A 14846-nucleotide genomic window follows, 5' to 3' on the forward strand; every position below is an offset into this window, starting at 1 on the left:
ATGTCCACTACACCAAATTGATCTCCTCAATAGAAAGTTTTCCCCCTAGCCAGGGGCAGATGTAGTGCATTACCAAGGGCTCAATTGAAATCATAACTTTTGACTCGGAGTAAAAATTCATTAAAATTGTAAAAATAATAGATATGAATTCATAACTTTAAAAAAAGAACATTAAAAGTTGAATCCACAGAGTTTAAATCCTAGATTCGCCTCTACTTCCATAAAGGGACTGATTCAGGTGGCAAACTGAGTTCTCCCCCTGTGGAGAATATCCCTGAGGGAGAGACATGTATACTTCCTTTTTTGGAACATGTTAAGGCTTTACGCTCTAACTCACTGTAACAGCTCTAGGTGTCGTCGCGCCTAAGTTATCATTCTTTTTCCACAGTCTGATTGCAGTAGAGTTCACGTAGGATGGTTAAGCAGTGATGAGTGGTCACTTAATCCCACATGTAGAGTAAAATATTCTTGAATTATCTCAACATATTTATTAACGAACATTTGTTCTGACTGTAATGTAAAGTCAGTTGTAAGGGTTTTATTCTTCTTGACAGCAACTAGCAAACCACACACTCAGTATAATTCTACTTGGATTGCGGAAGACTGAAAAATGATCGTGTAAAGAAAGGTATGACTACTGACTCTTAAATGGCATATTCTAAGCATTTTGTTCCCTAAAACTTCCCTCATTAAAGGTAGAACATAGAGAGTTACTTTCATGTTCGCGCAGACAAGAGGCAGAGCAACCTGCTCTCTTATAATATAGCAACACTTTATGTGACCAGAAGATTATCAAATAGTAATGACATGTTCTAATAGATGAAGAGAGGAGAAGACAAGAGATATAAAGGAGTAGTCTCTTAGTAGGAAAGTAAAACCTGCAAATCTTACATTATTCACTGTATAAAATGCCAAGTAATAAACAGCATTTTACTCCTTGCTGCATAAAGCATATCATCAACACAAACACAACCTTTCAGTTTTCCTTCTAATTAAAAAGAAAGGAAAATGAATAAGAACAATAGATGTCTAACAGGTTGAAACACTTAGAACCTAAATAAGTGGATTCACAATATATGTGATCTTATTATATGTATACTTTTTATTACGCAGAACTCACTCTAGATTCGTCTTTTATCGCTTAGGCAATGTCCCACGCCTGCCTCAACATCACAACAAAATCATAGACTTTGTCAGGGTCAACAAGAGACTTTGAGACACTCTCCTTTTGCATACACCTCTTAGCCCATGCCACAATCTTAGGACACTCTGCCTCTATGCTAAAATTGCCAAATTTCTCATAAGTAGGGAACCAGCAATAGTAAGGAATAAGGGTCATATCCACAAATCCAAAACTTCCCCCTCCAAAGTATGGCTTGTCTCCTAACTCCCCTTCCAATAACTTCAAGCACTCTATGAATTCTTTATTGACTGCTTCCTGATCCTCCTTTTTTGTAGTCCAAATTTTCCTTCCAATATCATAAAGCTGCAATCTCCCAAAAAATAAATAATAAAAGATTATATCTTTTTCTACCAAATTTAGCTCACAAAAATACAACCTTCCAATGTGGTGAAAATAGCATGGCTAGCCAATTTTCGGACCGGTAATCAAAAAATAGTTATGTTTGCAAAGTCATTGAAAAATAGTTACTATTTTATGCGATGATAAAATTTGAACAAAAATATTTTAGCTGAAACACGGAAGTTCCAGCATAATATGGTGGATTATGGAGCTCCTGCGTAGAAACTTACACCATATTATGTTAGAACTCCAGCAATTATGAAATTCCAGCATATTATGCTGGAATCTCATATTTAAAAAATTCAAACTCCAGCATATTATGTTGGAATTTTTTCGGATTTTAAGAGAATTTTGTTTTAGATTTTATCTTTATATGAATAATGGTGAATTTCGATTACTTTTGAAATTGTGACTATTATTCAATTACCACTTGTAAATCAGGCTATTTCTATTTTTTTTTTCCCTCGAATGTGCGCAAGTATGGATAAGTTGGGCTGGTCGTATATTTTCATTAGCAGGTTAGTTAGACATGACTCAAGTTAGCTCATCTAAAAGCTTAGGCCGATCTAGGCAGCCCGTATAACCATATTGACTTACAAGAAAAACTTATCAAAAACATAGGAAAATAAGTTTTTCAATTGATTGGTTAGATTTAGTCACGATTGATAAATAAAAAAACTCTAGTAGTTTAATTTGATAATTGAACAAATAATAAATGAGCAAATACACAAATGAAAAATGATTTTGAGATGGACGAGTTGGGATATGTTCATATGATATATTGTTTAGCTCAAATTGATCCGTCCATCTTGACCAATCAAAATTAATTTAGGCGGACAACCATCTTACTACCTTGTATGTTTATTGATTCAACCCGACTTAATTTACCTAATTTAGTCTAGCTCGTCCATTTGGTACTCCTTATCTCTTCACTGACATTTTATATAATATAAATCTTGAAAATTGACCAAAAGCAATAACAAGAACTATGTTTCAGTTCCAAACAAGTTGGGACTGACCACAATTCTCCATTTAAAAATCCATCTAAGCCCAACATTACATAGAATAAAACAAAGAATAATAGAAATTGTCTAAAAGACTCTTAAAAGCATAGAATCTATAGTAAAACATATATTTTGTGATATTTTGCATACCTTTTTGTCAATATAATCAGCCCAAAACCTAGCATGAGCTCTCTCATAAGGATCGGAGGGCATTAAAGGGGATTTGTCCGTCCAAACTTCATCTATGTACTGAACAATGATGAGGGTTTCACATATTGGTTTTCCATTGTGGATCAAGACTGGAATTTTCTTGTGAATTGGGTTCATTTGTAGGAGAAGAGGGGTTTTGTTCAACAAATCCTGCTCCTTGTATTCATACTGTATGCCTTTCTCAGCCAGCGCAAACCTAACCCTCATCCCAAACACGCTTACATAGGTATCCAAAAGGACAACTTCATCTGCCATTTTTTTTGCTGAAAATTAACGATTGCTTGACAAAATTGCAAGATATTATTAGAGTAGAATATCTGCTCTGTATTGAAGGTAAGTCTATAGTGCTATATATTAAAAGGGGACAAGAGGTTTTGGTGTCGAGTGTGGACCATGCTAGAAAAGTGTCCACATAAATACGTACGGAGTATTACTTTTTTATTATTATCACTAAGAAATTCGTTAAAACTTATCATAAAAGAAATAATCAGTCAAAATCAAGAAAAAATATGAAAATACTGCATCAACATGTAGATGAATAATTATTTTTACTCCTTTCCATAGAAATACTACACTAGCTAAATAGACGAAAGAAAAAGTTATTAAAAGGAAATTAAATTATGTGAATTTTGAATTGAACTCGACGAATGTTTATCAGAGAAATAAAAAAGACTAATAATAAAAGCACGTACGCGATTTTGCAATGATTTTTCCCATAATTTTTTATTTGAACCGAACGATGCCACTCTTCTAAGTTCTAAAGAGCTTACTAGCTTAAAACTTAAAAATGGAAAAGTGCAACTCTTTTTCACTTCTATGGTAAAATTGCACTTGTGGGGATTCTAGTTTCTTCTTTACAACTTAAAACTTAGAAAGAAGAAAATAAAATAACGATTCTAGTCCTCTGCAGACCTACCACAAATTTCGTTGTTTACTATTTTACCTTTCTACTTCTGCTTTTGATAAGGTAGTAAAAGTTAAATTTGGATTTGTTTCATAGTGTATATGATTTGTTGTGATTGAAAATTGGAATTTTTACCTCCTACAGCAAAGGTTAATACCTTATTTATTTTAAAAAAATTATATTCTATAGATACCTTTTAATGTTTATAGTAAAATATTTAATTTTGGTTACCTCCTACCCCTAAGGCACTAAATACACTATTCAGTTACACTATTTTCTTTCTCTCTCTACTTTGATACGCTATTCAGTAATGAAAGCAGTAAGTTTCCTCTTTATCAATTCGTCATTGAAGGCTTGAAGGCTTTGACGTTGTTTTTTCTGTTAATTCATCATTAATGGATATAAGTTAATTCGTCTTTATCAATCAATTCGTCATTGAAGGATATAAGTTTCTGTGATTTCTGCATCTTCTAAGATATGGCATTGAAGGATTTGACGTTGTTTTTTGCCATTGTGGCGGTCTTATCGGCGGTTGCTTCTGCTCAAGAAGTGACCTCGGCTTCGGCACCATCGCTGAACCAAGGCGGCGCGTTTTCACTACCGGCTTCCGGTGAACGGCGGATTCGCCGGAAATTAGGGTTTGTTCTTGAACAAAGACGACGGAGTTTGGGGCTGAGCAACTTGATTTTCTGTTAATATATTTCAATATTTTTTCATGTATTTCATTGTATTCATTGTCTTTTTTTACATTGTAATTCAATGTATCTCATTGTATTCCATGTATTTTATTGTATTCACTATCTTTTTTTCATTATATTTCAATGTATCCCGTTGTATTTTATGTATTTTATTGTATTCACTGTCTCGCTATATGCCATGAATGTATTCATATGTTTTTTTTAATTAAAATAATTTATGTATTCAGATGTATTTTATAATTTCTCTGAAGATTGCTATGTTTTTGGAGTATTTTTCGGTTGAGAATCTTTTTTTTATAACTGCAAATACAAAATTTGTGTGTTATAATTGAGTTTGTTGAGTTATATTAGGAGTCTATTATGTTAATTTATTCAATTTCAGTTTTAAAACAGTGTAATCCCCTATTTCACGCCGTGAATATAGCCGAATACAATAATATGTCCAGCTGTAATCCCATGTTTCACTCCACGAATACAGTCGAATACACTCGAATACAACAACTGATTAGCTGAACTTCCCTGATTCATGCCTATTTTTGCTACTATATTCATGAATACAATAGCTTAAATACATCAAATACATCTTATAACCATAGAAAAGGTATCTATAATCCGTAATATAGCATAGGGTATCTATAGATGGCTAATTACTACTAAAAGATAATGCTTTATGAAAATTTCTCTTGAAAATTCAAAGGTTGCTACATAAATTAAGAATGATGTTGGGTTATCTGCGTATTTGGCCTCAAGCCCGAAGTCAAGAACATGAAACCTTGGCCTTCGGCCCGATACATATTTGTTTGTACCAGCATTTTTTTTAGTAGAATAGCCTTTCCTTTTCTTTTAGTTTGAGTTGTGGAGTGATATTTTGTGTATGGTAGTGGACCGGGTTACAGGGCATGTATATAAAGAAAAAGGCTTGGAGGCATCTTCATGTGGACCTCTTCATCCAAATCACCATGAAGGAATGCATTATTAATATCAAGTTGAAATAAAGACCACTTTTTCGTAACAACAACAGCAATAAATCATTTAACAGTAGATAATTTCACCACACGAGAAAAAGTTTCATTAAAGTCCACCTCCTCAACTTGTGTATCCCCTCGAATAACAAGCCTAGCTTTGTATCTCTCTACACTACCATCAGCCTTATACTTAATTTTATAGACCCATTTGCATCCAATGGGCTTCTTACCCTGTGGTAACTCGACAATATCCCTAATGTAGTTTGCTTCTAAAGCTTAAAATTCTTTCTTCATGGCATCCTGCCAGGTTGGGATAGGAGCTGCCTGGGAATATGTGTAAGGTTCAAAGTCTTCACGCTGAGTAACAGAACAAGAGAGAGAAGAGAGAAGTTGGTAAACATAATCCTAGGATTGATATCAAGATTGAAAGAAATAGGAGAAAGAGGAACCTCAGGAACAGAGGTGAGTAGGACAGGAGCTGGAGAATGAGCAGGACTAGTACCAGGAGTAGAGGCAGGACCAGAACTAGTAACATGAATAGGATCAGAACTAGAAGCAAAAAGTAGGGATTGTGATGCAGCACCACGAACATCAGAAATAGGATCAGAATTAGTAGCAGAAGGTAGAGATTATGATGCAGGTGGTAAATATTACTCAGAGGAATCAGGGAAAGAGAAATTAAAAAAAAAGGAAAATAGTGTTCATGAAAGACCATAGAGATGAAACATTGTTTAGACTGCAAATTATACAATTGGTATCCCTTTTTAGCAAAAGGGTGACCAAGAAACATAAAAGGAAAAGCTTTAGGTTTGAATTTGTCTCTTTGGGAAATTGAAACAGTGGCATAGAAAAGGCACCCAAAAGTTCTAAAGTAAGAGTAACTTGGTATTGTACCATAAAACAATTTATAAGGAGACTTATTGTTCAGTAATCTGGAAGGAAGTTTGTTGATAATATAGGTAGTTATTAATAGACAATCCCGCCAAAATCTTATAGGAACTTTGGACTGAAACAGTAAAGCCCTAGAGCCTTCAAGTAATGTTCTATAATTTTTTTCCACCAACACCATTTTGTTGAGGGGTGTGGGGACAACTAGTCTGATAAGTAATCCTATGTTTAGAGAAAAAAGAAATAGCAGCAAGAGTAGAGCCTAATTCTAATGCATTATCAGATCTAATGCTATGTATTGTAACATGAAACTGAGTCTTTACCATAGCAACAAAAGCTTTAAGCAAGGAAAAGGCATTACTTTTAGACCTCATGAGATGAGTCCAAGTGCTTCTAGAGAAATCATCAACAATGGTGAGGAAATATCTAGAGCCAAAATAAGTAGGAGTATGGTATGGTCCCCAAGTGTCAACATGAATGTGTTGAAAAGGTTTGGAAGTGTGAATGGGATTTTCAGAAAATGGCAATCTAGTTTGCCTAGCCATAGGACAAATTGTACAAGGAAAGGCTTGTGGAGAAAAAGATATTGGAGGCGATTTCAGAAAAACTTTTCATTTTAACAAACGAAACATGAGCAAGTTTGTTATGCTAAAAAACATCCATTTTATTCATAGTAGCTTTATTATAGGTGGCAGAATCTATATGTACAGAAGAACAAGGAAAAGAACTAGAGTTACACAAAGATGAAAAGTTGTTGCCGTTTGAAACATTTGTCAAACGGTGTTGAAGTTGAGATATTTGTTCCCAAACAAACATCTACATGCCATTATCTAGTTTACAAAGATCAGAGGCTTTTTTAGAGAAGGGCCCTGTATAATACATGAGATTTTGGTAAACTGAACTATGCAGTCAAATTGTTCAGTAATTTTGTGTACAGAAATGAGATTATATTTAAATGAAGGCAGATAAAGAACATTGTGAAGGATAATGGATTCAGTTAAAACAAAAGATCTTGTACATATAACTTTAACTTTGTATCCATTTGGAAGAGAAACAAAAAAAGGAATAAGTAAAGGTGATAGTTTTTATTAGATGTCATATGGTCAGATGCACCAGAGTCAACTATCCAGGTTAAAGAATCTGATTTACTCAGCAAAGAAGAATTAAAACTATAAACAACATTCTTAGGCAGTACAGTACCAGCAAAATTAGTAGAGGGCATACATGTGGATCCTAAGAAGATTGAGGCAGTTCAGAACTGGCCTAGACCCACTTTAGCTACAGAGATCCAGAGTTTCCTGGGTTTTGCGGGTCATTACCATTGGTTCGTAGAGGGGCTTTCATCTATAGCAACCCCATTGGCCAGGTTGACCCAGAAGGGTGCCCATTCAGATGGTCAGACGAGTGTGAGTCAAGCTTTTAGAAGTTCAAGTCTTCTTTGACTACGATGTTAGTGTTGGTGTTTCCCACAGGTGTAGGATCTTACATGGTGTATTGTGATGCATCTCGTATTGGGCTCAGTACAGTATTGATGCAGGACGGCAAGGTGATAGCATATGCACCACGGCAGTTGAAGGTCCATGAGAAGAATTACCATGTTCTGACTTAGAGTTGGCAGCCATTGTTCACGCGTTGAAGATTTGGAGGCATTATCTTTACGGCGTATCGTACGAGGTATTCACGGATCATTGGAGTATACAGTATTTGTTTAAGAAAAAAGATCTTAATTTGAGATAGAGGAGGTGGTTGGAGCTATTGAAAGACTATGATATCACCATCTTGTATCATCCTAGGAAGGCCAACGTGTTGGCAGATGCCTTGAGTAGAAAGGGAGTGAGTATGGACAGCCTTGTGTACATTCCAGTTGGTGAGAGACTGATTGCATCGGATATTCAGGCTTTAGCCAATCAGTTCGTGTGATTAGATATTTCAGAGCGTAGCCGTGTTTTAGCTTGTATAGTCGCTCGCTCTTCTTTGTATGATCGCATCAGAGAGAAGCAGTATGATGACCCTCATTTGCTTGTCCTTAGGGACACAATGCGGCACGGTGGTGCCAAGCAGGTTACTGTTAGGGATGATGGGGTTTTGAGGACGTAGTGTCGTATTTGTGTGCCCAATATAGATGGACTTCGTGAGTTGATTCTTGAGTAGGCCCACAGTTCCCAATATTTTATTCATCTGGGTGTCGCCAATATGTATCGGGACTTGCGGCAACATTATTGGTGGAGAAGGATGAAGAAGGATATAGTTGCATATGTAGCTCGGTATCTAAATTGCCAGCAAGTAAAGTAGGAGCATCAGAGGAAGGATGGTTTGCTTTAGAAGTTAGAAATTCCTGAGTGGAAGTGGGAGAGTATCACTATGGATTTTGTTGTTGGACTCCCACGGACTCAGAGGAAGTTTGATACGGTATGGGTCATTGTGGACAGGCTGACCAAGTCGGCGCATTTCATTCCTATGGTAGTTACCTATTTTTCAGAGCGGTTGGCTCAGATTTACATCCTTGAGATTGTCCACCTTCATGGTGTGCCCGTGTCTATCATTTCTGATCGAGGTACGCAGTTCACTTTGCATTTTTAGAGGGCCATACAACGTGAGTTGGGCATGCAGGTTGAGTTGAGCACATCATTTCATCCCCAAACAGACGGACAGTCCGAGTACACTATTCAGATATTTGAGGATATGCTTCGCGCTTTCGCGCTTATGTTATAGATTTCGGGGGTTCTTTGGATCAGTTGTTGTCACTTGAGGAGTTTGCTTACAACAACAGCTACCAGTCGAGCATTCAGATAGCTCCTTATGAGGCATTATACGTGATGCAATGTCGACCACCAGTTGGATGGTTCGAGCCGGGGGAGACTCGGTTGTTAAGTACAGATTTGGTACAGAATGCCTTGGATAAGGTCAAGATTATTCAGGATCGACTTCGCATGGCTCAGTCTAGGCAGAAGAGTTATGCCAACTGTCGGGTTCGTGATGTCACATACATGGTTGGAGAGAGACTATTTCTCCAGGTTTCACCCATGAAGTATGTGATGCAGTTCAGGAAGAAGGGCAAGTTGAGCCCTAGGTATATCGTACCCTTTGAGATTCTTCAAAGAGTGGGTGAAGTGGCCTACAAGCTCGCATTGCCACCTAGTTTGTTAGCAGTCCATCCAGTATTCCATGTGTCCATGCTTCAGAAGTATCACGGGGATCCGTCCCATGTGTTAGATTTTAGCTCAGTCCAGTTGGACAAGGATTTGACTTACGAGGAGGAGTCGATAGCTATTCTAGCCCGGCAGGTCCGATAATTGACGTCTAAGAGTTATCCTTCAGTTTGAGTGCAGTGGAGAGGTCAGCTGGTTGAGGCGTCCACTTGGGAGTCTGAGCTTGACATGTGGAGTAGATATCCGCACATTTTTACCAGTCCATGTACTTTTCTATGTCCGTTCAAGGATGAACGATTATTTTAGAGGTGGAGAATATGATGACCCAATAGGTCATCTAGATTTTAAAATATTAATTATGTGTTTCGAAATATCAAGCTTTTTTTAGCCTTCCTCAATTTGCGTGCACAGTCCGCGCATTTTTCTGGAAAGCCTTTATGTGAAAAATTGATTAAATGAAAATTCGTGCCTTAAAAATCCATTTGAGTTAACTTTGGTCAATGTTTTGAGCAAACGGACCCAAATTCGTATTTGGGTCTGAAACTTGGTATAGGTCCATTACGATATTTATAACTTGTTTGCCAAATTTTGTGGAAAACGGAAGTGATTTGACGTGATTCAGAGGTCCGATTGTTAAAATGAAAGTTCTTAAGTTCTATTGAAAATTTTATTCATTTTGGTGTTCGATTCATAGTTCTAGGTGTTATTTTGGTGTCTTGATCGCGTGAGCAAGTTCGTATGTTTTTGAGCTTATGGGCATATTTGGTTTGGAGCCCAGAGGGCTCGGGTGAGTTTCGGATAGCTTACGAACCTTTTGATCTTTGAAAAATCTGGGTTTTGATCTTCAGCTGTCATCTGGTTCTGCACGTTCACAAAGGGGATCTAGGACTCGGGAGGATTTTTTTTCTACACGAATGCGAGACCTTAAGCGTGAATGCGGAGCGTTGGGGGGTCTTCTCTTCGCGAACGCGACCAGTCAAATGCGAACACGTAGCATTAGTTAGGCTGGGCTAGGGAGTTGAGGTAACTTTATGCAAACGCGAGCCCAGTCTCGTGAACGCGGAGGTGAGGTAGGCTAGACATTCGCGTGGAGTTACTCGCGATCACGTAAGCCAGATAGGCCATGCTCTTCGCGAACGCGCCAGGTTTCACGCGAACGCGATGAACCCTTGACGCCAGTGATTTAAAACAGTCCCAAAACGGGATTTCTCCTATTTTTCATAAACTCTCTATTAGAGCTCGGCCTAGAGGCGATTTTGAAGAGAAAACTCAATAACAATTCATAGGGTTGTACACTTTAACTCATTTTCTTCCATTTCTAACATCACCCATTAATTCCTAACCCTAATCTTTATTTTTTTTAATGGTAGAAACTGGGGATTTGGGTAGAATTAGAGACTTTTGTAAAATTAGAATTTAGACCTCAAATTAAGGTCGAATTTGAAATAGATTGCATAACCGGGCTCGGGGGTGAATGGGTAATCGGGTTTTGGTCCAAATTTTGGGTTTGGACTAAGCGGGCCAGAGAGTTGACTTTTGTTGACTTTTTCAATAATGACCTAAATTGAACCTTTTTCATTTGTAGGTAGTTCCTAAGGCTTATTTTGAACTGTTTGGTTGATAATTTGCTATATTTGGTTGGCTCGGAGACTTGTTCGAAAGGTAAAGCCGTGGTTGAGATTTGAATTGATTTTTGGAGCGAGGTAAGTGTCGTGGTTAACCTTGACTTGAGGGAGTGGGACTTGTTTGCCTATTTGTTGCATGTTTAATGTTGGGTACAATGTATATGTGAGGTGATGAGTACTTATGCGTTGTTGTTGGGTTAAAGCATGCGGGTGGGACTTGTTTCTTATAATTTACTTCCTTCTTTGATCATGATATTTATGCTTAGACTAGTTCATTACTAAATTGATCGTTCTTTCCGCATTTATAGGCTATTTGTGATAATTGAGTATTATTTTTTAGGTTGAGATTGGTATTGTGGAGCCGTTATTGATGTAAGGTTTATTCTTGCTTATTCTATCTTCTAATTGTTATATGTTCATTGTTACATGGTAAGGAAGAGCGTTAAATCACGAAGGGTGATTCTGTGCCGATTGTTGTTGCAATAATTGATTGATACATAGTGAGGAAGAGAGTTAAAGCACAAAGGGTGATGTCATGTCGTATTTATTGTTTCATAATGAAATTGTGAGTAAAAGAACGAAGGGTGATATCGTGTAGTATTTATCATTTTATGGAGAGATTGAGAGTAAAAGCACGAAGGGTGATGTCGTGCCATTATTACTGTTTCATGGTGAAGTTGAGAGTAAAAGCACGAAGGGTGATGCCGTGCAGTTTTTATTTATTATGTTTATCTGTTTCATTGGCTGAAGGTTTATTTACTATTTCATGTTGTCATTTCCTATTGTAGTACCGTATCTTGTATCCCATTTAGCATGTCACCTCCCAATAGTATATGTTTAATCTTTATTTGTTGTTATGTTATACATATATTTTCGTCTGTACAAGTTAATTACGTGAGTGTCCTGTTATAGCCTCGTCATTACCTCGTGGAGGTTAGGCTCGATACTTACGGAGTATATTAGGTCGGTTGTAATCATACTACACTCTGCACTTCTTGTGTAGATTTTGGTACCGGTCCCAGCTGTCTGTGAGGCACATCAGCTCGGATTGGCATACTTGGAGACTCGAGGTAGATCTGCTGGCGTCCGCAGACCTTGAAGTCCCCTTTCTTTTTCCTCTTCACTGCTCATTTCATTCGAGAGAATTGTACTTATTTCAGACTTTATTTGTAAAACTTCTAGAAGCTCGTGTACTTGTGACCCCAGGTCCGAGATTTGTACTTAGATATTTTGGGTTATTATGTCACTTCGTACTTTATTTTAGTTTCATTTCAGTTTAAACGAGTTTTAAATTCTTGAATTGTTGAAATGGCTCATAATTTACTCTAACGTTGGCTTGCCTAGAGAGTGAAATGTTAGCCGCCATCACGATCCCGAAGGTGTAAAATTCCGGGTCGTTACAATATTATTGATAATCAGTTTTATTCCTCCAAAATAGTAATAATTGGCTTTTTCAGAGCTCTCAATTAATTTGGTACTACCATATATTCATCAATATTCATATGGTGAACATCTCTCTCAAAGAGAAAGTTATATCATTATGGTCATGGTCAAAATTACATGCAAGATATGTTGCTTGCATTACTGTTGTCCTTTAATAATCACATTGCCATAATATTTTGGCATAATCATAATAGGTATGTGATCAGTGACCATTCATGCCATAATAATAAAATTATTTTCTTATTTCATCTCAAACCTCCTTCTAGAGGCGAGTGTGGTATATTTATTCACTACCACTAGCATGTTCATATTCTTCCAAGAATGAATATGTATTCATAATTCACATGTTATCACATTCACATCATGGATGGACCATAATCATCTATATGTGCTTTCGAAAATCTCATGTCAAATCGATGACAAACATTACTTTCACAGAGTGAAAGATTATTTTGAGAATCCTTATTATTCTCAGTACCACAATAATGACGATTATAATTTCGTCTATTGCCACGTCCACATTTATTGATACCTTCACGATAATAATTTTGTCTTCTTTCAGACTTATTGCATACTGCTATCACATTCCCTTAAAGGAACAAGAATGAAGCAAATTCAATTGGATGAGTTTTCACTTCCTATGCTCAGAATCATACTTGAATTTTATCATGGTAAGACATAGAAATTTTATTACTTGGGATGGTTATAATTTCTTACAATCTCTATTAGAGTTATAATCAAAATTCATTGTCTTTGCTTGTATTTAAAGTCAAATTATAGAATTTCAAGAATTCAAAAGAGAAAAATAAGGTAAAATACTTACCTCAAATTCGGAATTTATTCCTGAAGGAATCATGGAACAATTGTCAATCGTTATGCTCAATATTATGTATAAGTTGAGTACCATGCAAGTATCTCAAATCCTCTGCTCAATTGGTTGAAGTCTCGTGTTAATAATGTGTTATAAAACAATAAGAGAAGAAGATGAGTACTGCAAAGAAAAGTATAGAGAGAGAGAATTCTTATTGATTTGTGATGAATTACAACGGAATAGAACCTCTATATTTATGGGAAAAAATAGCTTAGCCGTCAAGTAACAAACCCAAATCTCTCTAAAATAGACCTTCACCAAAAATAAAATATTATTTATAACATAATAAAATATATCAGTCAAATCAAGAACAATTATGAAAATAGTGTATTGGCTATCATTGAATCCCACTTTTATTTCTATCCACACAGATGCACCACTAATTAAATAGGCCGGCGTAAGAAAAAGATATTTCGAACAAAAAAACAAATTAACTGCACCTTCAATTAAACTCGACGGGTTGCATTTTTGTCCTTTGCACGAACACGAACTATATCAAACAGTGATTTAGGTTATTTGAATTAAGTACAAATAACAATAAAATATAAACTTTTCAGATAAAAGTTATAGATAATCATTAGATAGTAATTGAGATGTCACGACCCGGCTTTTCCACCCTTAGGAGTCGTGATGGCGCCTACTCGTAGAAGTTAGGCAAACCGCGAAATAAAGAATCACTAACTCATTCATTTTAGTCCTTTTTAACAGTTTGAATTAACCGGTAATCAACATTGAAATATTGACGATAAATAAAATCAAGCGAAAGACTTAATCTGATAAAATAATCCAAGCCAGTACGACAATTCCAACATACGTCTCTACCCGGAATCCGGTGTCACAATATCACGGATTGTCTATGAATACTACAACAAATGTCTGAAAAGAAAGTACAATCTGTCTCGAAAACAAATGAAAACAGAATACATAATAAGACAGAAGAGAACGCCGGGCCTACTGACGCCTACAGGACTACCTCGGGATCTCTAGCTGGACTGAAGGCAGCCACCCAAATGCTATTGTCCAAAAGCTACTCCGAGATCTGCACATAGTGCAGAGTGTAGCATCAGCACAACCGACCCCATGTGTTGTTAAGTGCTTAGCCTAACCTCGGCGAAGTAGTGACGAGGCTAGGACCAGATTATCAAATAAACCTGTGCAGTTATATAATATGCAACAGAAAATAAAACAGGAATAAACAAGTAAAGATGGGATGGGGTACATGTTGTGGGGGAATATCATTACCACAATAGACTAAGAGAAAAGCATTAGGACAATCTAGAATTTACAGCAGAACAATACGGAACTCGTAACCAGCCTACAAACACTCATATTATCAATTATTGCGGCGCACAACCCGATCCAAAAACATAATAACATTGTTGCAGCGTGCAACCCGATCTATTTATATTATTGTTGCGGTGTGCAACCCGATCCAAATATAATATTGTTGCAGCACGCAACCCGATCCACATATACAGTTCAACACCAATCACAACGAAAGTCCCGGCGAGGGATCAATAAAGAAACAACACTATCCCGGCAAGGGAATCAACGGTATAAGTAAATA

General features: G+C 36.7%; 1 protein-coding gene across 1 annotated transcript; it reads right to left on the reverse strand.

The window, feature by feature from the left end:
* Window positions 1-841: 841 nt before the first annotated feature.
* Window positions 842-3077, reverse strand: LOC104227477 (probable glutathione S-transferase). Its single transcript, XM_009779719.2, has 2 exons — window positions 2677-3077; window positions 842-1486 (listed from the first exon to the last, which is right to left on the reverse strand). The coding sequence occupies exons 1-2, from the start codon at window positions 2989-2991 to the stop codon at window positions 1142-1144; spliced, it is 660 nt and encodes a 219-aa protein (XP_009778021.1). The 5' UTR covers window positions 2992-3077; the 3' UTR covers window positions 842-1141.
* Between the last annotated feature and the right edge of the window lie 11769 nt (window positions 3078-14846).

This window comes from Nicotiana sylvestris, chromosome 7 (genome assembly GCF_000393655.2).
Source record: "Nicotiana sylvestris chromosome 7, ASM39365v2, whole genome shotgun sequence".
Classification (NCBI taxonomy): Eukaryota; Viridiplantae; Streptophyta; class Magnoliopsida; order Solanales; family Solanaceae; genus Nicotiana; species Nicotiana sylvestris.